Raw genomic sequence first — 26,927 nt, 5'->3', positions numbered from 1 at the left:
GGCGGGCTACAGTCCACGGGGTCTCAAAGCGTCAGACACGACTGAAGCAACTTAGCACCCACTCCTCCTGTAACTAGGAGTGATGGATACTGGACGCTATAAAAGATGGGAGGAAGCATGAGAAGGAGTGGGAAGGTCGTTCATATCACAGATGGGTGTGCTGCTGCCGTTTGGTAATAGAATTTCAGGCACTAATAACAGTTGATAATGACACATTTATGGCATTTTGTGAACAACATACACAACAACAACAACATAATATATGTAGTAAGTATCCAATAAATAGTTATTGAATGAATGAGCTTGTAGTAGGAACTAAGTAATGGATTTTATATTATAAAGAAAGCTGAGGACCGAAGACTTGACGCTTTTTAACTATGGTGTTGGAGAAGAGTCTTGAGAGTCCTGGAGTGCCAGGAGATCCAACCAGTCCATCTTAAAGGAAATCAGTCCTGAGTGTTCATTGGAAGGACTGATGCTGAAGCTGAAGCTCCAATACTTTGGCCACCTCATGCGAAGAGTTGACTCATTGGGAAAGATCCTGATGCTGGGAAATATTGACGGCAGGAGGAGAAGGGGATGACAGAGGATGAGATGGTTGGATGGCATCACCAATGCGATGGACATGAGTTTGAGTCAATTCCAGGAGTTGGGGATGGACAGGGAGGCGTGGTGTGCTGCAGTCCATAGGGTTGCGAAGAGTTGCGCTTGACTGAGTGACTAAATTAACTAAATACTATTTGCTATCGTTGGTATATATATATGTATAGTGCATTGACGAAATTTTCTAGCCAACTCTTTCTGTTCTCCTCATTAATTTTTTTCTTATTTTTAGAACTTTGAAAATAAGTATTTTATTTACTTGATAGATCCTTATGTATTGAATACCTATGCAAGAATATTTTTTATCAAGTCTACTGAAACAGTAAATTCACAGAATATGACTATATTAAATTGTATGTAGAACAGGAAATGGTAGCCCATTCCATTATTCTTGCTTGGAAAATTCCATGGATGTAGGAGCCTGGTGGGCTACAGTCCATGGGATTGTAAAGATTTGGACATGACTGAGCATGCATGAGCACTTGTACTTGTGTGCATGCACGTGCATGCACACACACACACAGACACACACACACATGGAACATAATATTGAAGAATATAATTTTTAAATTAAGCACACTAATTATCTTGAAAGTAAAATGACTCATAAAACGAACTTTCCAAGAGGCAATTAAATATTTCCATAATTACTTTAGAGAGTGTCAGTTCAGCTCAGTTCAGTCGCTCAGTCATGTCCACCCCATGGACTGCAGCAGGCCAGGCCTCCCTGTCCATCACCAACTCCCAGAGTTTACCCAAACTCTTGTCCATTGAGTTGGTGATGCCATCCAACCATCTCATCCTCTGTCATCCCCTTCTCCTCCTGCCCTCAATCTTTCCCAACATCAGGGTCTTTTCCAATGGGTCAGCTCTTCGCATCAAGTGGCCAAAGTATTGGAACTTCAACTTCAGCATCAGTCCTTCCAGTAAATATCAGGACTGGTTTCCTTTAGGATGGACTGGTTGGATCTCCTTGCAGTCCAAGGGACACTCTAGACTCTTCTCCAACACCACAGTTCAAAAGTATCAATTTATCAGTGCTCAGCTTTCTTTATAATCCAACTCTCACATCTATACATGCCTACTGGAAAAACCATAGCTTTGACTAGACAGACCTTTGTTGTCAAAGTAATGTCTCTGCTTTTTAGTATGTTGTCTAGGTTTGTCATACATAGCTCCTTCTTCCAAGGAGCAAGCATCTTTTAATTTCATGGCTGCAGTCACCATCTGCATTGATTTTGGAGCCCCCCGAAATTAAGTCTGTCACTGTTTCCCCAACTATTTGCCATGAAGTGATGGGACCAAATGCCATAATCTTAATTTTCTGAGTGTTGAGCTTTAAATCAGCTTCTTCACTCAGAAACTATTAAACTGGTGTGCAGTTTCCTTTTAGACGTCTATTTAATTTTCTCATAAAGTAGAGAGATTATAGGTGGGCAGAGCTGGAGGAGAAGATCACTTGAATTCATCTGAGATTATGGTTTGGGGAAGGAGGCATATGCTGATCCTTGGAGAAGGGCAATTCAGTGTCAGACACTCACCACCTAATAGGTTTCAGACACTGTGGATATATTGCAGCCACTATGGTGGGGACAGTGATGAGACACACCTGAACAGCTAACGTGTTCTGGTAGGTGCTGGTGAGTTTTTGTTGCCAAGGACTTATGTACATTTCTCTAAACTCCTTGTTTATGACAGACACTTGTTGTTCATGTTTTTGCTTCCCACAAATGTGAGATTTCAAATGCAAATTTTCATGCAAGGGGAAATAGCTCTGACTGGTGTGTAGCTCTTCTCAGCTTATAAGACACATCTGGCGCACTGGGAAGACCCAGAGGGATCGGGTGGAGAGGGAGGTGGGGGGGGATCGGGATGGGGAATGCATGTAAATCCATGGCTGATTCATGCCAATGTATGACAAAAACCACTACAATATTGTAATGTAGTTAGCCTCCAACAAATAAAAATAAATGAAAAAAAAAAAAAAGACACATCTGAAAATTACAGTTGCTAGCCTCACAGACACAGAGGAATTCGCGGAAGTATGGAGCACTTAGATGACCTTGTAGAGTCACATAGAGTTGAAACCATTAGGAGAATCCAGATCTCATGGAGAGAGCCCAGAGCTTTATCAGTAGATTATAACATCAAATGTTGTCCTAGGTAAATTATAACATCAAATGCTACAGGTGACAAACTCTGAGTGTTTGAAGCAATGGAAAGCATCATGGAAAAAAGAAAGACTTGAAAGGAGAACTGGGGCAAATTACCAAGGATATGCGCCACAGTCGCCGAGATAGCACTGTTTCTATTCTGCGACAGCCGGATCACAATGCTATCATGATTAACAAGTATCATTCTTTATTCTTTGTAGGTAATACAGGCTCAGGAAGGTATTACTTGCTGAATGGATGTCCTCAGGCCTCCCAACAATGTGACTGAATTTGTTCTCTTGGGACTCACACAGAATCCACACCTGCAAAAAATACTCTTTGTTGTCTTTCTGTTCATTTTCCTGTTTACTGTGTTGGCCAACCTGCTCATCGTCATCACCATCTCCCTCAGCCCCACACTTTCGGCTCCCATGTACTTCTTTCTCACTTACTTGGCCTTATTAGATGCCTCCTTCATCTCTGTGAGCACGCCCAAAATGATCATTGACTTGCTGTTTCAGAGGAGAACCATCTCCTGGGGGTGCTGCCAGACTCAGCTCTTTTTGGAGCACTTCCTGGCAGCATCAGAGGTCATCGTCCTCACCGTCATGGCCTACGACCGCTACGTGGCCATCTGCAAGCCTCTGCACTACACGGCCGTCATGCGGCAGGGGCTCTGCCAGCTCCTGGTGGTGGCGGCCTGGGTCGGGGGGTCCTGCATGCCTCCGTGCAGATCCTTTTCACCATGAACTTGACCTTCTGTGGTCCCAACGTCATCGACCACTTCACGTGTGATTTCTTCTCGCTGTTGGAGCTTGCCTGCAGCGACACCTACAGGCTGGCAGTGGTGGTGGCGGCCAACAGCGGGAGCTTGTGCTTGCTCATTTTTGTCATCCTGGTCACCTCCTACATAGCCATCCTGAGCTCCCTGAAATCCCATGGCTCTGAAGGACGGCGCAGAGCCCTCTCTACATGTGGCGCCCACTTTACAGTAGTGGTTCTCTTTTTTGGTCCTTGTATATTCACCTACATACGTCCTGTGGCCACTTACCCTGTGGACAAGTGGGTGACTGTGTTCTTTGTAATCCTCTGTCCCATGTTAAATCCTATCATTTACACAGTGAGAAACACAGAGGTGAAAAAAGCTATGAGGAATCTGATGAAGAGAAGAATCACTTAGGATATTCAGGATGCCAAGAAAGTGATTATTTATACACATAGGAAGGGTTACACTTGTTTTAGATTGTGAAAAAGAAAGTTAATAAATTTTGCAGATCGCTGATGTAAAAGAAAGGCCTATAAAATAATGTTTGCTGAATATTTACTAACAGATTGGTATTTATTTAGCATTTTGATAACTTTTAAATTGCTTTGTCAAGGCTTCAATACTCACATTCATAGTTTCAGAATACTTAATTGAAATAACAACAATAAACTTCTAGTTCAATAATTGTAGAATATATTAGTCTCCAGTGTTTTATTGCTGCTTTTCCAAATTCTCACATATGTTACATGTATAAAATTGATTTTTCCATAGGACGTTCATGTTAGAATCCCTGTTATTTTCTTAGGCTATCATAAATCCAATAAAAGAAGATTCCTGATAGATACACGGGAAAGGGACAGATGGGGTGAGAAAAAGTCAATGTTGATTTTTTTCTGTTAATTTATGAAATTCAACAAAAGAAACACCCACAAAAGGAGGAAATGATAATTCACAATTTAATTCTTTTTTAGCACAAAAACTGTCAGAATTTTGAAATTACTCTTCATTTGCTCTTAAATATCTTTAAATATCTTTATGGCTCACAGTTTTTCTTGACTCTGAAGGAAGTATTTTCTTTTTCTGTACCAAGGATTGAGCCATGTGAAACTGTGGTGGGGTTCAGTTCAGTTCAGTTCAGTCTCTCAGTCACGTCCGACTCTTTGCGGCCCCAAGGACTGCAGCTCACCAGGCCTCCCTGCTCATCACCAACTCCTGGAGTTTACTCAGACTCATGTCCATTGAGTCAGTGATACCATCTCATCCTCTGTCGTCCCCTTCTCCTATAGCCTTCAATCTTTCCCAGCATCAGGGTCTTTTCCAATGAGTCAGCTCTTTGCATCAGGTGGCCAAAATATTGGAGTTTCAGCTTCAACATCAGTCCTTCCAATGAACACCCAGGACTGATCTCCTTTAGGATGGACTGGTTGAATCCCCTTGCAGTCCAAGGGACTCTCAAGACTCTTATCCAACACCACAGTTCAAAAGCCTTAATTGTTCGGCACTCGGTTCTTTATAGTCCACTTCTCACAAAAATCCATGCATGACTACTGAAAGAACCATGGCCTTGACTAGGGAGACCTCTGTTGGCAAAGTAATGCCTCTGCCTTTTAATATGCTATCTAGGTTGGTCATAACTTTTCTCCCAAGGAATAAGCATCTTTTAATTTCATGGCTGCAGTCACCATCTGCAGTGAATTGGGAGCCCCCAAAAATAAAGTCAGCCACTGTTTCCACTGTTTCTCCATCTATTTGCCATGAAGTGATGGGACCAGATGCCATGATCTTAGTTTTCTGAATGTTCAGTTAAGCCAACTGTTTCACTCTCCTCTTTCACTTTCATCAAGAGACTCTTTAGCCCTTCTTCACTTTCTGCCATAAGGGTGGTGTCATCTGCATATCTAACGTTATTGATATTTCTCCCGGCAATCTTGATTCCAGCTTGTGCTTCTTCCAGCCCAGTGTTTCTCATGATGTAGTCTGCATATAAATCAAATAAGCAGGGTGACAATATACAGCCATGACGTACTCCTTTTCCTATTTGGAACCAGTCTGTTGTTCCATGTCCAGTTCTAACTGTTGCTTCCTGACCTGCATACAGGTTTCTCAAGAGGCAGGTCAGGTGGTCTGGTATTCCCATCTCTTTCAGAATTTTCCACAGTTTACTGTGATCCACACAGTCAAAGGCTTTGGTATAGTCAATAAAGCAGAAATAGATGTTTTCTGGAACTCTCTTGCATTTTTGATGATCCAGCAGATGTTGGCAATTTGATCTCTGGTTCCTCTGCCTTTTCTAAACCAGCTTGAACATCTGGAAGTTCACGGTTTATGTATTGCTGAAGTCTGACTTGGAGAGTTTTGAGCATTACTTTACTAGCGTGTGAGATGAGTGGAATTGTGTGGTAGCTTGAATTCTTTGGCATTGCCTTTCTTAGGGATTGGAATGAAAACTGACTTTTCCAGTCCTGTGGCCAATGCTGAGTTTTCCAAATTTGCTGGCATATTGAGTGCAACACTTCCACAGAATCATCTTTTAGGATTTGAAATAGCTCAGCTGTAATTCCATCACCCCCACTAGCTTTGTTGGCACTGCTGCTTCCTAAGGCCCACTTGGCTTCAGTTCCAGGATGTCTGGCTCTAGTTGAGTGTTCACACCATCGTGGTTATCTGGGTTGTGAAGATCTTTTTTTTTGGGGGGGGGGTTGGTAAACACTTTTTATTAAATTTCAATAAGAGGTATATGTTTAGGTTGTAAAGATATTGCTCTGTAAATCTGATAAATGTGTTTACATCACATGATCATTTTATTTTCCATCAGACACATTCACCTCAGTTGATTCATCCATGTCCTAAGCTGGTAGTTTCATTTTTATTATCCCCATTTTACAGAGAACAAATTGAAGCCAAGAGAGATTCACTTGCCTCACATCACATGTGTTTCCCTCGTTAGTATGTCAGGAACTATTACACTGGAATCCAGTCCTTTAAAAAGTTTCAGCAATCAACTTCCAATTCAGGTCTTTCAAGCTCAGTCTTACTTTCTTTCAAATGAAACATTGCTGTCTGTAGATGAGGAAAATATCTGCAGTCTTAATGATTTACTTTGTTGCTTAGTCATGTCTGACTCTTTATGACCCCATGGATTGTCCATGGAATTCTCCAGGCCAGAATACTGGAATGGGTAGCCTTTCCCATCTACAGGGGATCTTCCCAACTCAGGGATCAAACCCAGGTCTCCTGCATTGCAGGCAGATTCTTTACCAGCTGAACCACAAGGGAAGCCCAAGAATACTAGAGTGGGTAGCCTATCCCTTCTCCAGGGGATCTTCCTGACCCAGGAATTGAACAGGCGTCTCCTGCATTGCAGACAGATTCTTTACCAACTGAGCTTTAAGGAAAGCCCATGTCCTTCAAGAAGATGTGTTAAATCTGTTGCAGTCTCTTCTCACATGTAGCAATATATTTTAGCATTACAATTTTTCTCTCTCTCTCTTTTTTCCGCTTGGCATAGTGAGCTATGCCAACTCACTTTTATAAAAGGCCAATGTTAGTATGGTAACAGATTTATTTCTTTCTTAGAAAAAAAAATTCATCTTCTATTTCTTTCCCCATTAGTGAAATTGAGTACTAATATTGGTCTTCAGTGACCCTAAGGACTGTAGCCTGTCAGGCTCCTCTGTCCTTGGGATTCACCAGGGAAGAATACTGGACTGGGTTGCCTTGCCCTCCTCAGGGAATCTATCTTCTCAACCCAGAGATCTAACTGGTCCACCCGGGAAGCCCCTTAAGCTGTTAAAATGATCAAGTTTACATTTGATAATGATAATTAAGCATTTCAAGGGTCTAGACTTAAATAATATGTGGTTCATTTTTTCTTGTGACAGTTAGAGATTAGCTGAGCATAATCCAGGGATAAGAACAGGGAAACTCTTGATTAAATATTGCTTCTACTCTAAGACTAAAGGGAGGATCTGAAGAGGAAATCTGAGGCCAGTGGTTGGGCTTTAGGGGCTATATGAAGGGCTTGCTGGAGAGGTGAGATGTTTAATGAGGTGTATATTAAAAATTGTCAACAGAAAACTTAGAAGATTCCAGAGCTGAAGATGGAAATATAAGGCCATCTGGCATTCTCACTTGGAGACTTGCTGGCTTGTGAATAAGTTTAAGGTAAATTAAGATGTCCTTTCATACTCATCATCAAGAATGTCTCTTGAAGACTAACAGCTGCCTGATTATTTCCATTTTTTAAAAAATAAAACATATAAGCATGCAAGTATGTTTCCTTAAAATTAATGACATAAATGTGTGGATTTTTATATAAGGATACATTATTTTAATCTGGACTTTAGTGAAATTATTAGGCATTAAGTTCTCTATTGTTGAAGGCCAGCTACAAGGCTTTTCTCTCCCTTCCCCTTCTTGTTTTCCCGATGAAACCAATCAAATACAGTGAAACTATCTGTCTATATACAGTCTAGCGAAAAGGCTTGAGTTAGAGCTTGAAGCTTTCATACCAACATGCTAGAATAGAAACGTGACTACTTAAGTGATTTTTTTTTTTTAATAACCAGTAACTGAAGAAAACTCTCCCTCTGTAGTGGGGTAATGAAGTACTTGCTGTATTGCATCTGAAGTCATGGCTGAGCTTTTCAAATTTGAATTAATTAGCAGTAACAATTTTAATTTATATTTAAACATATATTTAAGATTTACCTTAATAATAAGACTAACTGTTTTTGAGTAAAATTAATAAACCATGTGCATGAAGACCAGCACCACTTACACAAGAGATGCAGGTTTGATCACTAGGTCAGGAACATCCCCTGGAGAAGGGAATGGCAACACATTCCAATATTCATGCCTCGGAAATCCCATGGACATAGGAGGCTGGTGGGCCGCAGTCCATGGACTTGGACAGGACTGAGCAACTAACACAACTACAAGGCATACTTTTGCATAGGTTCTTTAAATAATTTAAGTGTAATTAAGGACTTTACTGCATTTCAAGGAAAAAGATGACTCAATGAAGGTAAGCCACACATCAAGTCTTTTAGACTTTATTTCCTTCCTCTCTTCTCACCTGACAACAGTGGTCCTTGTTGTCATAATGTGAAAATATCAAAACACAGATGTGATCACTTGCCACATTGTGGATACTGCCACTGAGACGTTGCCCCTTTTGTGGGGCGGGGACGCTGCCCTCTCTCAGCTCTCCCTTGACCCTCATTCCTCGGGTGACTGCACTTTCCTGATTCCACTTTTGTTGGAGAGAGGCCACCTGATGATCTCATCTTTGAAGATATATTACCCTCCATGGGCATCATGAAAAGCGAAACATAATGGGCTCAAGAAATGAAATTCAGTGGTTGAATTTCAAAGAAAGTGGCACTTGGGTGAAAGGCATTTGGAAGAAAAAAAACAGCTGAATCATTGAGGAGACTGATCCTGGGCTCGGGCTTGAGGGCAGCGCCTTGAGGAGCTAATCGGTGTCGTTTCTCTAGGGCCTTCCCCACTGTTATCCCACAAGGTCACCGTCTTCACTGGAGAAATGGCTTCATGGCCAAGTCAGTTTAGGAAATCAGACATTTAGTTCATTCGAAAAATATGGGTTGGTGTCTACAATGAAAAAGAAAAGCTGTGGGATTAGGTCTACGACGTTGAATAATACAAATAGGGTTGTATTTGTGTGGAACTAATTCCGGTGGTGAGTAGGTAAGTAATAAGCAAGTAAACAAAAAATAAAATGTTGTTTGTAATGGGTAACATGAAGAATATTTTATGAGAGGGTGGTGTAGGAGAGAAAAGTTGGATATAGATTTGTGTAGTTGTTTGAAACACAGCTAAAATTTCAGTTTACTCAGAGTTTAAATAACCATACTATCCTCCTTCCATTTTCAAAAATAAGCAAGTTATTTAAAAACATGCATTTGAAATGAGTGTAATATCTTTCCCAAGTAAGTAAAAATGATTTCTCGGGGGATGAACTTTTTTTACTGTTTTTGCATATAATGCACAGACATACATACATCACATAAAGAGGTAGCAAATTTGTGGCATTCCCATTTCAGAAGAGGAAGCGATTAAGGAAATGAAACATCCAACAAAATGCCCTTTGGGGCGGCAGTACTGAAAGAGAATCGTGCTAAGTTGCCCTGCGCTGGCTCTGCTTAGTGGCTCAGTCGTGTCCGACCCTCTGCGACCCCGTGGGCTGCTGCCTGCCAGGCTCCTCTGTCCGTGGGGATTCCAGACAGGAATACCGGAGTGGGTTGTCGTGCTCTCGTCCAGGGCATCTTCCCAATCCATCGGTCTCCTGCATTGTACGCAGATTCTTTACCGTCTGAGCCATCTGGGAAGTTCAAGTAGCCCTAACTCATGTCTATGTTGTTAGATGAGCGCATGGAGTAATTTTAGAATGCCAGGAAATTTAATCCAAGCAGAGGTTGGCCCATCTCCTGGCCCTCAGTAAAACTGAGACTCTTGCTTCTCTGGAGACTTCTGAGAGTGCGGTCAAGTATGTTCATTGGGCCAGTTATAGTCTGTGAAGTATGTTGCAGATGCAGGATACTGATTTTTTTATTATTAATAGTAGAAAAAGAATAATGGCCCTAGCCCCCAAATATTTTTAAATTTTAAACATGCTATTTGAGAATACCAATTTTTAAGGAATGTGAAAGAATTTAGCCTTTCCTTTTTCTTGCTGAGGAGCATTTTTAAATGCTTTATAATGGCAGTTAGATGTGTGCGGGGAGCCGGCCTGACTGCTCAGGCCCCTTCTCGGCCCTGAGAGAGATCAAAAGGGTCTCCCTCTGTCCCGCCACCCCTGATTTATTCAAGTGCAAATTGGCCTTTCTCACCTCCCTCAAGGAAATTGCTGCAGCCACCATTTGCCCATTCTCCTGACTCTGACAAGATTATCAAGCTCCTGTGAGTCTTTAACTGATTGTAAGACGCCAGTGCCATCCTCTGCTAGTCTCAAAGAGTTGAGATAAAATTCATGAGCTAAAACTAGTGTCTGCAGTTCTGCACGTATGCATGTCTTTGATCTAAAATTTGGTGAATCCTGTGAGCATATATATGTATGTTACCCCTCAATAAAGTTGTCGGAATCAGTCACGAGCTGACTCCGTCCCTCTCAACCCCATCTTTCCTAGTCTTTCATTTCTCAGGTGCTCTGGTGATTGCGTCCTCGACCTGTTCCTTAGCCGGCTGGCCAGGCAGATGTGATACTATTTTAATGACAGTCTTAAAAGATACAGAGAAAAATACCAATACAGAATACTAACACGTATAAATGGAATTTAGAAAGATGGTAATGATGACCCTGTATGTGAGGCAGCAAAAGAGACACAGATGTATAGAACAGTCTTTTGGACTCTGTGGGAGAGGGCGAGGGTGGGATGATCTGAGAGAATAGCATTGAAACATGTATATTACCACATGAGAAATAGATCACCAGTTCAGGTTCAATGCATGAGACAGGGCGCTCGGGGCTGGTGCACTGGGATGACCCTGAGGGATGGGATGAGGGGGAAGGTGGGAGGGGGGTTCAGGATGCGGAACACATGTACACCCATGGCTGATTCATGTCGATGCATGGCAAAAACCACCGCAATATTCTAAAGTAATTAGCCTCCAATTAAAATAAACAAATTAAAAAAAAAAAAAAAAAAGATACAGAGAACTCCAGATCAGGTGATGGAAAAATTCAGCCCCGGAGCTAGTGAGGTGATCAAGAATAAGTTCTACTGACTTTTCTTCATCTCTATTATCAGGCAGATGAATCATTGTGTGGTTTTTCTTCTACTGAAGAAGAGAACTTAGTTAAACAAATAGCTCAATAGTTATCACCCACCGTGATGGCTGTGTGTTTGTGGAGCATGTTTGGCCTTGCTCCAGTGAGGGTCCTCTCCTGGGAGATGTGGGTCATTGCAGGAGTGGATGCGAGTTCACTGGTATGGTGATTAGTGTCTCAGGCGGTGGAGACACAGCCTCAAAGGGATGCAGCTGAATTGATGCAAGTCTACACTTTTTGAAATCCTGCGTCATTTGAAAATAACACTCTGTCCTCTTTAACCCAAGTCTATTACCCAAAGGAAAACGTCTTAGTAATGATGTTTTTTCTAAGATATGTATTGAAAACTGTTTACCAATTAAACTCAATGTAGCTAAATGGCAGGTAGTTCCATGAATGATTTTGCAAACTGTTTATATTTGGCTGCCTTTTAAAGAAAACGTTCATGTTTGAATTTTGCTCCTATCCACAGAGGCTGTTTCCTATATAAATCCTTGGACATTTAGATATGTTTTAAATGTGTTTTTCAAAATCATTAGAAACTCTGGTCCTATCAAAATTACCTCCCATTGACTGACTGGATGATTTGCTTCCAGTGTGATCCTGAGTTACTTCATTCCATACTTGAATTTTCTAAGTTGCAACTATAATACATCATGATTTCTAGACCTTTTGTAGAGAAAAGCTCATGTAAGTATATCCTGGATGGAGCCAGACTTTTGATTACTCTGACATGATCTTAGAAAATTACTCACACACTCTCTGCCTTCTAGTTACAGAGATCATCAGGTAATTGGAGAGATGACATGAAATTGAGTTTTGGAAGTGATTTTAACAATTTTTTGAGTATTAAACATGGTCTTATTAATTTGAATTACTGTTTTGAGGTCACTGAAATTACTGAATCATATACATACACAATTTTATTTAAATGTCAGTTGTTAACCTGTTTTGTCTCTATAAGCAAATTTTAGCCTCAGGTTGAAAATTCTTGAGTTATCAACAATTTTTAGCTTAATTTACTTTAAACTCTTTCTTTGGGCAAATTACCAGAACTTAAGTGTCTACTTTTTGGCCTCTATCCAGTTCATGAGATTAGCAAATAAATTGTGTGTTTACATGTCAGCGGCTTGTCTTAGAAAAGGCAGGAATGAGGGTAGCTGGTACACAGAGGATCGTTGTAGACAGACTGAGTTTCCTTCTTTCAAGCAACATTCTGTGTGCATGTGTATCATACAAGCAACGTATGTGTGTATACACATAGATACAGCTCTGTGTTCCTCTTGTTCCAACTGCCTTTCTTTCTCTATTAGTCACCTTTGATAAAGACCTTATTTAGTAATTTTCTTTCTGTTTTAATAAATTATTGATTCTAGTTATTTCATACATAAATTAAATTTATATATATAAATAATACATATTAAATTTGCATATATATATATATATATATGTGTGTGTGTGTGTGTGTTAAAATACAGGCATTTATTTCTAGGAGCTCTGCCTATAAGGGTGGTGTCTGCATTGGTCCTGAGGGTGAAGCAAATGGTTGTTCAGGGTTGAAGGCCCCTGACTCTGGAGTCATTTCAAGAAAGCATTAATTTTTGTATCTACAATGACATACTAATTTCTATCCAAAATCATGCTGCTGTATATAATTGCATGTCTATTCCTCTTTCAAGGAAAGCAGGTGAGTCGGGAAGACTTAGGGACAGAAATAATCCTCTTAATGCCCTTCATTAGAGACAGTCTGTTGATGATGCCTGTGCTCAGGGCATGAGTCTTCTAAGAAACACAGGACATGGTTGGTCCTTAAAAACGATGACCCAGAGACTCTCCCTAAATACCTTGCTATCACTTCCTGTTATCCAAGATATTATGGAATAAATCATTAAGCTCCATGAGAAATTCACACACAAGAAACAGATATCAAGTTAGTTTTGTCTTCTTGGGTTCATATCAAGGCTTTCTTAATTACTGACTGTATACCCTTAAGCAAATTAATCATTCGACTTTATCTCAGTCATACAATGTGTCTCCTCATAGATGTGAGTACTAAGTGAGAAAACAGGTATTAAGTATTAGCAAAATGTCTGATATATAGAATATACTAAATAATTTATTATTAATTTGATTTGGATGTGTGTATAGATGGTGGCTCTGTGGTAAAAAAATCCGCCTGGAATGCAGGAGCTGCAGGAGACACAGCTTCTATCCCTGGGTCGGGAAGATCCCCTGGAGGAGGGCATGGCAACCCACCCCAGTATTCTTGCCTGGAGAATCCCACGGACTGAGGAGCCGGCTGGCTACAGTCCACAGGGTCACAAAGAGTCGGGCACGACTAAAGTGACTTAGCATGCACAGATAATGTATCTCTACACAGATATTATAATATCTCTACATAGATATTATATTGCTTTAATTTGGGCCTCCCTAGTGGCTCAGTGGTAAAGAGTTGGCTTGCCAATTCAGGAGACATGGGTTCAGTTCCTGGGTTAGGAAGATCCCCTGCAGGAGGAAATGGCAACCCACTACAGTATTCTTGCCTGGAAAATTCCATGGATAGAGGGGCCTGGTGGGTTACAGTCCGTGGGGTTGCAAAAGAGTTGAACACGACTGAGTGAATGAGCTCACAGGCACGCAGCCCAGCTTTAACTCTGGAGACTAACATTTGCTGTTTATGTCACCAATGAGATTCTAAGACTGAATGATTTAGCAAATTCAAACTAAAATAAGATGATTTTTCACTTCATTATTTTTAATATATTCAAGGTTCTTAATATTTAGTGATAGCAAAGCTGTGAGGAAAATTAGTTTTTAATATGCTATTTTGGGGAATAAAAGATACTTCAGGATTTTGAGGTCAGTGTTACAGAATCTGTCAAATATAAACATATGCATGTATTTTGTCTTGGTGATGACAGATTTCTCCAACAGAAATAAGTGAAGATGTCTGTAAATGATGTTATTTGTGTACCTATGTGTAAGTCAAAATAGTAAAACTAAAATAAATTTCAAGAAAAAATGGACTAAAGGAATTATATTGTAACAATGAAATGGAATAATAAGTACAAATTAAAATCAAGGAAAATTAATCAATATTGACAGATAATGCTCACACAAAGTGTAATTAGGATTTCAAGTGCATTATTATATTTTGTATATTTTCATATAGAGTAAAAGCATCAGTGATGGTGAGTGAATCAGTGAAAGTCGCTCAGTCGTGTCTGACTCTTTGTGACCCCATGGACTATACAGTCCATGGAATTCTCCAGGCCAGAATACAGGAGAGGGTAGCCTTTCCCTTCTCCAGGGGATCTTCCCAACCCAGGGATTGAACACAAGTCTCCTGCATTGCAGGCAGATTCTTTACCAACTGATCTCTCAGGGAAATCCCTCAATGATGATATATATGCCAAATACAAATGCATATTTTAGGAGCATTTACTAAGCTGTTAATAGAGGATCAAATGAGTGAGTGCTTATGGTTGGGAGAGGGTTTCTGACTTTAATCTTTCTATCAATCTATCGATATAGACTATTTCTCATGCGGCATGTCTTGCTTTTATAATTTATGAAAATAAATTATTTTAATTTGAAATATTCTACTTTTGGCTAGAAGAGTGTTTTAGGAAACAGTTGCTTTTGAAGATTTCCTTTAAAGTCAATTCAGAAACTTAGACCTTACTAGGTGTTCAGGAGTAATTAAGCTGATACCCTTTTAGCAAATTTAGTATATAATACACCCAGGGGTTGTTAGTTGTAAAGAATCAGCCTGCCATTGAAGGAGACCTAAGAGATGCAGTTTGGATCCCTGGGTTGGGCAGATCCCCTGGAGGAGGACATGGCAACCTCCTCCAGTATTCTTGCCTGGAGAATCCCACAGACCGTGCCGCCCAGCAGGCTGTGTTCCATGGGGTTGCAAAGAGCCGGGCACGACTGAGGCAACTCTGCACACAGAGACACATGTGTGTTGATAAACGCCTCACCCAAAGGCAGGTGGTCTGTTCTAAAACGGCTTTCCGTCTGTAGAATTCTACTCATTCTGGGGAAAGAAACAGGGGTACTTATCTAAGTTCTCTACATTTATAAAGTTATTATTAATGTATTATTATAATCATTGCAACAAGCCTTTCAGGTAGGCAACATTACTTTGCATTTTTACAGGGAATAGAACTGAGGCACAGAGAGGTTATCTGACTTATTATAGAGCTCAGAAGAAAGAACAAACTGTAATGTGAAAAATCATGAATTTGCGTAGATTTCTTTAAGATTATAGCTCTTACTTGGGCTTCTCACCTGGTGCTAGTGGTAAGAGCGTGCAGAGTCAGAGATGACTGAGGCATCTTAGCTCATAACTCATAACTTATTCCCAATGGACTCCAGTATGGCTAAATGCCTCTACTCAAAGTATGTGACTTTCATGAGACATACAACATATACCAGGACATTGCAATATTTTAAAATATTTAAGCTACCATTTAAGTTCACACTTTAATCATATTTTTTTTAATATGGAGAAGAACATGGCAATCCACTCCAGCATTCTTGCCTGGAAAGTTTCATGGACAGAGGAGCCTGGCAGGCTACAGTCCATGGGGTCACAAATACTTGGACACGACTGAGTAACTAAACCACTTTTTTATAACATTGAATGTTAAAATATAAACTGTTATACTAGAAACTTAATTTGTTTAATATAATAACTCTGAAAAAAGGAACTGAGATTTAGAGAGAATAAGTAACTTTTAGTTAATTATATCCCTGGAAGATCCATAATGAAATCCAGGTTTTCTGATGTCAAAGTCCATATATTTAGACTATATATCTCATATTTTCACTTTATTTTCTTCATATCTTGATCATGCTGTTGCTCTTCTTACTCAATCTCAAAATGACAGATTCATAAATTTAGAATTGTCTAAAATCTGACCTCAAGGTCTAGCTGATTTCATCTTTTTTGAAGTCTGAAGAGTATATCAATGTTTTACCTTTCGCACATGCATCGTTTCAGGAGTGCTAATTCTGCCTCCCTCTTATGGAGGAGCCACTGCCTTATACCTCTCACACCATCAGATGTGCTATAAATGAGAAATGTGTACAGTTTAGGTAATAATTAGGCAATTGAAGAAACAAAATTCTTCACTTCCTTGTATGGACTGTCTTTTGTGCAATGGTATTTCAAGGAACACTGGAAAGAGATAACATTGCAAAGAGGATTTGATGGCAGCAATTTAACACTGAATGGGAAGCCCAAGGTATGGTTCAGCACTTGGTTTTGATAAAGCATGAAAATGATTAAAAAAAAAAAAAGAACGGTGGTAAATTGGAAATTTGAGCCTGATTGTCAGAGGAAGAACAGCCGAGCTCTGACAATGGCCCTCTCAATCCTGGAGGCAGAGACTGTCACTGGTTTGCTTGTGCCCTAATTGAATACAGTTTTCTTAAGATAAATTCAATTTCATGAATATATCTAGCTTTAATTAAATGACTCCTTGGAAGGAAAGCTATGAAAAACTTAGGTAGTGTATAAAAAAGCAGACACCTCCCTTTGCCAACAAATATACATGTAACCAAAGGTATGGTTTTTCCAGTAGTCATGTATGGGTGTGAGATTTGGACCAGAAAGAAAGCTGAGCACCAAAGAATCGATGCTTTTAAACTGTGGTGTTGGAGAAGACTCTCTAGAGTCCCTTGGACAGCAAGGAGATCCAACCGGTCCATCCTAAAGGAAGTTAGTCCTGAATACTCATTGGAAGGACTGATGCTGAAGTTGAAGCTCCAATACTTTGGCCACCTGATGGGAAGAACTGACTCCTTAGTAAAGATTCTGATGCTGGGAAAGGTTGAGGGCAGGAAAAGAAGGGGATGACAGAGGATGAGATGGTTTTATGTCATCAATGACTTGATGGGCATGAGTTCGAGCAAGTTCTGGGAGTTGGTGAAGGACAGGGAGGCCTGGTGCGCTGCAGTCCGTGTGGTCACAAAGAAGTGGACACAACTTAGGGGCTGACAACAAACTTTCCCTGATGGCTCAGACAGCAAAGAGTCTGCCTGCAATGCAGGAGACACAGATTCGATCCCTGGGTCTCAAAGGGAATGGCTACCCACTCAGTATTCTTGCCTAGAGAATCCCATGCACAGAGGAGCAAGGTGGGCTATAGTCCGTGGAATCGCAAAGAGTCGGACACGACTGAGCGACTAACACACTCAGAGTGTACAGAGAACAGCATTCAAAATTTGATAGAAAGAGATTAAATTAGCTATCGCTAAGCATCCACGTCATTTTTAAATTTATTTCATAAACGTTAATTTTCTTAAAAAAAAAAACTAGCTAACTAAGGAGATACCTGAATTACTTCTGATATGCAAGTTTTACAGATGCATATAACATATGTCCAGAATAACAGGTGAAGGAGATTTGGGAGATGATGTGAGGCTGAAAGCTGAGAGTAATGGATTTGTTTAACAGATGACATGAGCGTAGAAAGGGGAGGCCAGGAGCTTATAGGAATGGAAGATAACCATGATGACTATTTGGACAGAGCTCTCCAAACATTCTCATGCCTGTTGCTTCCTTTGATTTTCATGACAGTCTTGTGAGACAGGGTGTAAAATTTGTGGAGGAGCTGTGGTCAGTGACCTGAGCTATCAACTTAATCACAAAGGCAAGAGGCTTTGAGCAAGTTATATACATTGTCTAAGTCTTATTCACTGCTTTAGAAAATCAGGATAATGCTAGGTCTTATTCCATATGGTTTCTGTGAGAATTAAAAAAGAAAATCATAGAGATTTTAGCACAGCACCCTCAAATAATAACCCCTTGACACTTAATGACTTCAACTGCTGTGGCACTGTTTTATTTTCACAGGATGTAAAGGCTAGGTAGTCAGTAAGTGGCCTGATTGCAGTGGGTAATTAAGTTGCTCATTCTTGACCTCATGGACTTTCCCACTGTACAAATCACACTCGGATGTGTTCTGACAGAGATGGGCTTGATGGCAGTGGGAGGGAGTCACAGAAAACTATGAGCTCGACTACTTTGGCAAGGGATGTTGAATTTCAAAATGGGAAGTTGAGATGCAGACTAGTAGTCAATAGATATTAAAATAGAAGGGGCATTGTTATCTAGTACAGTGTACTTTGTTTTAAACTATTTGAAGTCATGAGATAGTTCAGACGAAATATTACTTGCAAGTGTAAACATTTATGTAGATAAGAGCTGAGCTGCTGTGTTTGAAAGGAACAGAGTCTCTATGCTGGCTCCTTTGAACCCCAGTTCTCTAATAAGCTGCCATAGCCTCCTCATTCTCTAGACAAGAAAACTGAGGCCCAGAATAGTGAGCAATGTAGCAACACAACCTAGGAGTGAGAGGGGCAACCTGGAATAAAACCAAGTTATCCTGATTTCCAAGAACATGTCCTTTACACTTCATTTGTTCTATTAAAATTTTCTGAAGTTCTTAGGCTGGAGATGAGCAAGATTGAAGTTAATCTACACTGTATATTTGCAGAGTGTCCTGGAAGTTGTATAATTTTGTTTAGCAAGAGCAATAATCCTAAGAGTGGGTCTTAGGTGTTTACGGGAGTCTCAGAAACTGTGTAGCTTGCATCCCCATTTCCCCATTTAAAACAACCATCTCTAACAGAGGTCCACTAAGACAGCCTCTGCTTAAGTATCCCTAGGAAAGAGACCTTGGCTAATGAAGCACTTCTCTTAACATCTCATCATCCAACTGTGGTAACAAATGTGTTTAGCCAGTGGAGGCCACCATTCACTTCTTTAGTAGGATAAGGCAAAGACTAAGAACTTGTGTTTTAAAAATGAGATGACATGGATTTGTAATTTTCACTCTTTTTAACTGAGATACTCAATATGTCTAAGCCTCTGTTGCCTCATCCTCAAGATGAGATCTGTGACAGTACCCTGTCCCAAGTGATATGAAAATAAATGTAATAATGCAAATAGCAGACCGATCACCTTTCATCACATAGTGAGTGCAAAACAGATTAGTTGCTTTGTTAATGTTTTTATTATTCGTTAGAATCTATGGCTTTATCTGGGTGTACCCCTTTACAAGAAAAAAAATTGAAGAAAGGATTTATGCTGACTCAGGCTTGTCTGCTGGGATGAGGCAGGCCAAGTTGAATCTGGGTCTTCCTAGAGCAAAGAAAGAGATTTAAGCTTTTGTTTTTTTTTAATCAGCATTTTTGCAAAATAATTAGAATCTCAAGAGGTTAGTTAAAGGTTATAAATCATGGTTTCAGGATCGGATTATAGTTATAATAAAAATTTATTCTTCATTGTAGTCTCATCATTGAATTAATTATTGAATTTTACTGTAGAATTATTGAATAAGATAAGCACAGGAAGCATACATTTGCCTCTCTGGATTGTTATGATATAGAAATTATTGGGGTATAGTTCTTAATAAGTGGAGAGGCCTTGGGATATGACCTACCTGCTTTGCAGGCTTTTCAACTAGAGCATCCTAGTGATCAATAAGAATATGAAACAAATGAAATGAAATAAAATGTTCTGAGGTTACTAGGTATGCCCAGTGATACATTGAGCTCAGCTTCCTGGCTTGAGAGTCCTAAAAGGCAGCAGCTGAGAGGACTTGTGTGTAGGTAGTTCATTTTGGAAAAGAGAACAAAGGTAGTGAAGAGGGGAGAGTGAAACAGGGGAGGAGCAAAACTGAATCCTAGATTGCGCTAGGCTGGTTACCGTCTATCCACTGGCTCCTATCGACTGGCGATCTAGGCTTTCCTAAAGGTATGCTAATTCTCCATATTGCCACATAGTTTACATCCCAGGGTGATGAACCAGGATCTTCTAAGTGTCTCAAGCAGCAAGTGTCAGAAAAGCAAGAGATACACTGGTTAGAGGTTTTACAGGGGTAATGACAGGGATCAAGGTGTTATCAGGATATGATTGTTTGCAGCTAGCTGCTGTACTGATGGCTGAAGGAAAAGGTAAGTCAAGATGGTGTGAGAGAGAGTCCAAAAAATAAAAATCCCAAATTTGTAATAATTACTAACTTAGAATAATACTCTTTTGTAGATTTTCCAGCTTAGAGAGATAAGCTTACACCAGCCCGCAGTAAATGGGGAACGCCAACAATGTGACGGAATTCATTCTCTTGGGCATTGCAAAGAACCCAGAGCTGCGGAAAATACTCTCTGCTGCGTTTCTAATCATGTACGTGTCCACCGTTTTGGGGAACCTTCTCACTGCGGTAACTGTGGTCACAAGTCAGAGCCTGAGGTCACCCATGTATCTTTTCCTTGCCTCCTTGTCCGTCATGGATGTCACCTACTCTTCCGTCGTTGCCCCCAAGTTGATCGTGGACTCCATCTCTGAGAGCACCGCCATCTCGCGCAAAGCCTGCATGGCCCAGCTCTTCGCTGAGCACTTCTTTGGGGGACTGGGCATCATCCTTCTCACTGTGATGGCCTATGACCATTACGTGGCCATCTGTAAGCCTCTTCACTACAAGACCACCATGAGGCCTCCTGTGTGCTGCCTCCTACTGGGAGGGTCATGGGTGGGGGCATTTATCCATGCAACTGTGCAGCTTCTCTTCATGTATCAAATTCCCTTCTGCAGTCCCAACATCATTGATCATTTCATGTGTGATTTGTTTCCGTTGCTGAAACTGGCCTGCATGGACTCCCGCACCCCGGGCCTCTTAGTCATCCTCAACAGTGGAGTGATGTGTCTCACCATCTTCTTCATCCTCGTCACCTCTTATGTGGTCATTCTCTGCTCCCTGAAGTCCTGCAGTTCTGAAGGGCGGCGTAAAGCCCTCTCCACCTGTGGCTCCCACCTCACGGTGGTCTTCATGCTCTTCATGCCTTGTATTTTCTTGTACGTGAGGCCTGTGGTCACTTACCCCATAGACAAGGCAATGGCTGTGTCCTTCACCATCGTTGCACCCATGTTAAATCCCCTGATCTACACCTTGAGGAACATGGAGGTGAAAAACGCCATGAGGAAACTGTGGATGAAAAAAGGGGCCTTGTGTGGTCATTAGCTCTCATGCCAAGAGCAGTTCTTTCTTACAAGGACAATGTGCCTTTCAGTCCAGTTCAGTTCAGTTCAGTTGCTCAGTCGTGTCCGACTCTTTGAGACCCCATGAATCGCAGCATGCCAGGCCTCCCTGTTCATCACCAACTCCCGGAGTTTACTTAAACTCATATCCATCGAGTCGGAGATGCCGTCCAACCCTCTCATCCTCTGTTGTCCCCTTCTCCTCCTGCCCTCAATCTTTCCCAGCATCAGGGTCTTTTCAAATCAGTCAGCTCTCCGCATGAGGTGGGCAAAGTATTGGAGCTTTAGCTTCAACATCGGTCCTTCCAATGAACACCCAGGACTGATGGCCTTTAGGATGGACTGGTTGGATCTCCTTGCAGTTCAAGGAGTTCTCCAACACCACAGTTCTCCAACACCACAGTTCAAAAGCATCAATTCTTCGGCATTCAGCTTTCTTTATAGTCCAACTTTCACATCCATACATGACCACTGGAGAAACAATAGCCTTGACTAGATGGACCTTGGTGGACAAAGTAATGTCTCTGATTTTTCACATGCTGTCTAGGTTGGTCATAACTTTCCTTCCAAGGAGTAAGTGTCTTTTAATTTCATGACTGCAATCACCATCTGCAGTGATTTTGGAGCCCAGAAAAATAAAGTCAGCCATTGTTTCCACTGTTTCCCCATCTATCTGCCATGAAGTGATGGGACCGGATGCCGTGATCTTAGTTTTCTGAATGTTGAGCTTTAAGCCAAGTTTTTCACTCTCCTCTTTCACTTTCATCAAGAGGCTCTTTAGTTCTTCTTCACTTTCCGCCATAAGGGTAGTGTCATCTGCATATCTAAGGTTATTGATATTTCTCCCGGTAATCTTGATTCCAGCTTGTGCTTCATCCAGCCCAGCGTTTCTCCTGATGTACTCTGCATATAAGTTAAATAAGCAGGGTGACAATATAGAGCCTTGATGTACTCCTTTTCCTATTTGGAACCAGTCTGTTGTTCCATGTCCAGTTCTAAGTGTTGCTTCCTCACCTGCATACAGGGTGCCTTTACCTTCCCATTCATTCCAATCTATTGAGGATACAGCAGTCACTGGCATCATTTAATCATGCAAATCAGGTGAAGATTCTGTAATCCTGTTATTCCCCACCTCTCCAGTGCATTTTGGGCTCCATTCCCTTTCTCACAAGGCTCTGGCCACTTTCTCTTTCTCTCTATTTTCTTATCCTGCCTTTTGAGTAATTCAATCCTTTTCTGGTTTGGGGCTTTTGTTTTTCTTACTCTGCTTACTCCTGAAATTCTCTTTCCCAGAGTTTTTCTTCTCTGCCTCTATCTCATTTTTTTTCCCCCTCTTTTAGATGAACTCTCATTTCCTTAGACAAGTTTTCCCTGATGGCTTTCTCTAGCCTTTCTTCTAGGTTACTCTTTAACTCTTCATCTGATTATATCCTTAGTATCAAAGTCACAAACTATACTTTAAAAATTATTTCTTGGATTTTATTTTATCTTTTCCTTCGAACAAATTTGTAATCCTTGTAAGGTCAGAGATTATGTTTATTGCTTCATGCTATGTATAGAACACTGTCAGTAAGCTAGTAGGTGCTTAATAAATATCTTTGAATGAATATAAGTTTAAAACTAACTTGTTTTTTTAATATTACAAATTAATACTGAAAAATAGAGGTGAATATATATGTCTCTCTGTGTGTGTGTATGTACAGATACAATACAGGAGTTAGAATTATCTGGTTTGCAGGTTTCCAAGGGTCTTTTCTGGAAACTTTTGGAAGCAAACACAATTTCAGATTAGTACTATACTCAGTACTTTACTATTTAATAAGGAATACAGCACTGCCAAAATTCTCTGCTGCTGTTATTTCTCCTTTAGAGAAGCAGAATAAGAATCACTCACACTGAGAGTCAAGATACTTCAGAATCTAGTGTCTGTAGCTATGGCGTTTATGAAAAAAAAGTAACTTTGTAAAGGTCTAAATTTTTCTTTACCTGTGGGAAAATTTTTCTTGCTGTTACATCATAGAGCTGGATTTTAAAATCCAAATGACATTTCTTTTCCTCCAGATCTTGCTTTGTCTATCACTAGAGAGTACTCTTGCCTGGAAAGTCCCATGGACAGAGGAACCTGGTGGGCTGCAATCCATGGGGTCGCGAGTCGGACACAACTGAGTGACTTCACTTTCGCTTTTCACTTTCATGCATTGGAGAAGGCGATGGCACCCCACTCCAGTGTTCTTGCCTGGAGAATCCCAGGGACGGCGGAGCCTGGTGGGCTGCCATCTATGGGGTTGCACGGAGTCGGACACGACTGAAGTGACTTAGCAGCAGCAGCAGCAGAGAGACACTGATATCTTTTAAAAAGTCTCCCTTACCTAGCATATGGGAAATCTAATGTCTTAGACTAAATTAGCATTCTGTTATAGTTTTCTTAATTTTACCTAGAATGCCCATCAGCAGATGAATGGATAAGGAAGCTGTGGTACATATACACCATGGAATATTACTCAGCCGTTAAAAAGAATTCATTTGAATCAGTTCTAATGAGATGGATGAAACTGGAGCCCATTATACAGAGTGAGGTGAGCCAGAAAGATAAAGAACATTACAGTATACTAACACATATATACGGAATTTAGAGAGATGGTAACGATGGCCCTATATGCAGGGCAGAAGAAGAGACGCAGAAGTACAGAACAGACTTTTGAACTCTGTGGGAGAAGGGGAGGGTGGGATGTTTCGAAAGAACAGCATGTATATTATCTGTGGTGAAACAGACCACCAGCCCAGGTGGGAGGCATGAGTCAAGTGCTCGGGCCTGTTGGGCTGGGAAGACCCAGAGGAATCGGGTGGAGAGGGAGGTGGGATGGGAGACCGGGATGGGGAATTCGTGTAACTCTATGGCTGATTCATATCAATGTATGACAAAACCCACTGAAAAATAAAAAAAATAAATAAATAAAAAATACATAGTATATATGATAGAAATAGTTACAATATCAGTCATAGTATTTAAAGCAAAGACAATACTTAAGCCAGTATTTATTTTTATACACAAAACATGTGTACAGTAGATATTTCATGTTAGTTATCATCAGCTATTTTTGAAAACTTTGAGGTTCATTTATTTACTGAAGAATATTTGGTTACATTGTATGAGGTGTCCAATCAGGGACACCTGTCATGAATAAGGTGATGCTTCTCTTTTACCTTGGGGATTGCATTCTAGTGCAGGAGACAATACATAGAAATGAAAACAAAATCATGAAGTGTTAACAGATTGTCAGAAACTGTAATGGAATGGTGCCTATGGGACCAGACAACTTTAGTTAGGTGGACAGTGGGGCTTTTCTGAGAGGTTACTTCTAAACTGAGACCTAAATGATGAGATAGAATCATCCTTAAACACATCCGTGAGAAGAGCATTTCAAGGGGCTACTGAAAAGTTTGTGAAAAACTTATAAGGTAGAAGCCAGCTTGAATAGAAGAAGGTCAGGATAATCAGTGGACAGGAGGGAATGTAATGCAAGGTGAGATGTGAAAATTACACAGGTTTCTTCTGATGCAAGGCGAGATGTGAAAATTAAATTTCTTTTGATCAAGAGATCTGTTGTTTTTTGACTTTTAAGTTCAAAAATAATTATGGGCATCAGAATAATTTTTATTAGAATAATAATTAAAAATCAAATCCTCCATGTGTTTATGGATGACTCAGCAATTTGACATCAAACATCTTTGCACATAGGCTTCCCAGATGATGCTAGTGGTAAAGAACATGCCTGCCAACGCAGGAGACATAAGAAACGCTAGTTCAATCCCAGGGTCAGGAAGATCCCCCTGGTGGAAGGTGTGGGGACCTACTCCAGTATTCTTGCCTGGAAAATCCCATGAATGGAGGAGCCTGGTGGGCTCCATAGGGTTGTAAAGAGTAGGCCATGACGGAAGCAACTTGGAACGCATGCACTTGTCCTGGCAGGGAGTGTCCATTTGAGTTTTGCTACGTCATAACAGAGCGTAATGTTTACTGGCTGCCTACAGTATCTTAAAATTGAACATCTGGATTCACCTAATAATTATTTTTCTTGCCTCATGTCGAAGAAGAAGAAAAAACTGCTCAGTTTCAGTTCAGTGGCTCAGTTGTGTCCAACTCTTTGCGACCCCATGGACCGCAGCACGCCAGGCCTCCCTGTCCATCACCAGCTCCTGGAGTCCACCCAAACCCATGTCCATTGAGTTGGTGATGCCATCCAACCATTTCATCCTCTGCCATCCCCTTCTCTTCCTGCCTTCAATCTTTCTCAGCATCAAGGATTTTCAAGTGAGTCAGCTCTTCGCATCAGGTGGCCAAAGTATTGGAGTTTCAGCTTCAGCATCAGTCCTTCCAATGAACACCCAGGACTGATCTCCTTTAGATGGACTGGTTGGATCTCCTTGCAGTCCTGACAGTGTGTAAATGTTGATCTCTGTGAGAACTTTCTGATGATCACTTTTACTATTTTAATTTTGAGAATTGGAAGGTTCATAATGAGATCCCCAAAGCTAAATAATATTTTTGGCAATTCTCTAGCATCAGAGTAGGTTCAGAATTTACATTTTCTACTACAAAGGTAAGGCCATTCTGACCATTCATGCTGAAGTTATTATCTGCAATTAGATTCCACAAATCTCTTCTCTCTTCTGTAGGGCTCCCTAGTTTCTTCACATGAAGTTGCTTTATTCATTAAACATATTACTTTTCAGCTCACTGCTCACCTTTTTTGTTTGGTTCTTTAATGCTCTTATTTTGAAACATATCTTGGTCTTGCTGCTTTTTAAAAGAAACTCACTGTAGATAATTGATTGTAAATAATCTAATCTGTGTATCAGAATAGAAAATTTCAACACTATTTATGATACAAAGACATTAAAAAGTAGTAATAAGATAACATTTTAATTTGAAGGAAGAGTATTGGCCTAAAAAAACACAAAAAAACTACTGCAAACATCCAACTTATTTGGAGACATTAAATAAGCTTACTTCCTATTTCATTCTGAAAATGTAAGCTATCTGAAGGGAACTTCTTTAGATTCTTGCAACTATATCTACCAATTGTCCAGCACCCATTTAGATATTTGCTACCTTCTTACCTACTCTTAAAAATGCATTCATTATCTATGCTCCTATGCAAAGCAATCAACCTCTTTATTGTACACTAGACCTTATTTCCTTCTTGTTTGCGTGAGGGCATTGGTCTAAAAATAGCTTCTATATCTATTTTATCGACATTTCACTTTTTATTTGATCATTTTACTTCAGCAAAGAAGTAAATCTGTTATACCCTTCACCTTTAAAGTAAAATTTCCTGTTGATTCCTTTTTCTTTTTCAGCTACTCTTTCATTTCATTCTCTCTTCTTTCTTACAAAACACAAGAGATTCTTTAACACTTGTCTCCCCTTTCTCTCCTTCTGTTCTGTTTAAACTCTTTCAGCCACACTTCAGTTAAACTTCTCTTTTCTGGGTCACCAGTGCCCTCTATGTTATTCCACATAACTGTCATCACTCACTTCTCATCTTACAGAATCCATCAGCA

General features: G+C 40.4%; 1 protein-coding gene and 1 pseudogene across 1 annotated transcript; both read left to right on the top strand.

The window, feature by feature from the left end:
- The first annotated feature begins 3,010 nt into the window (after window positions 1-3,010).
- On the top strand, window positions 3,011-3,936 carry LOC136174644 (olfactory receptor 4C3D-like; annotated as a pseudogene).
- A 16,479-nt stretch (window positions 3,937-20,415) lies between these two features.
- Window positions 20,416-21,345, top strand: LOC136175619 (olfactory receptor 4C6-like). Its single transcript, XM_065945870.1, has one exon. The coding sequence runs from the start codon at window positions 20,416-20,418 to the stop codon at window positions 21,343-21,345; it is 930 nt and encodes a 309-aa protein (XP_065801942.1).
- The last annotated feature ends 5,582 nt before the right edge of the window (window positions 21,346-26,927 follow it).

The sequence above is a fragment of the Muntiacus reevesi genome, chromosome 9 (genome assembly GCF_963930625.1).
Source record: "Muntiacus reevesi chromosome 9, mMunRee1.1, whole genome shotgun sequence".
NCBI lineage: Eukaryota > Metazoa > Chordata > Mammalia > Artiodactyla > Cervidae > Muntiacus > Muntiacus reevesi.
The sequence above is the reverse complement of the archived record's forward strand: the minus strand, read 5'-3'. Positions and strand labels throughout refer to the sequence as shown.

Bases quoted from the DNA above. Each gene is read 5' to 3' on its own strand.
- LOC136175619 (XM_065945870.1), top strand. From the start codon at position 20,416: ATGGGGAACGCCAACAATGTGACGGAATTCATTCTCTTGGGCATTGCA.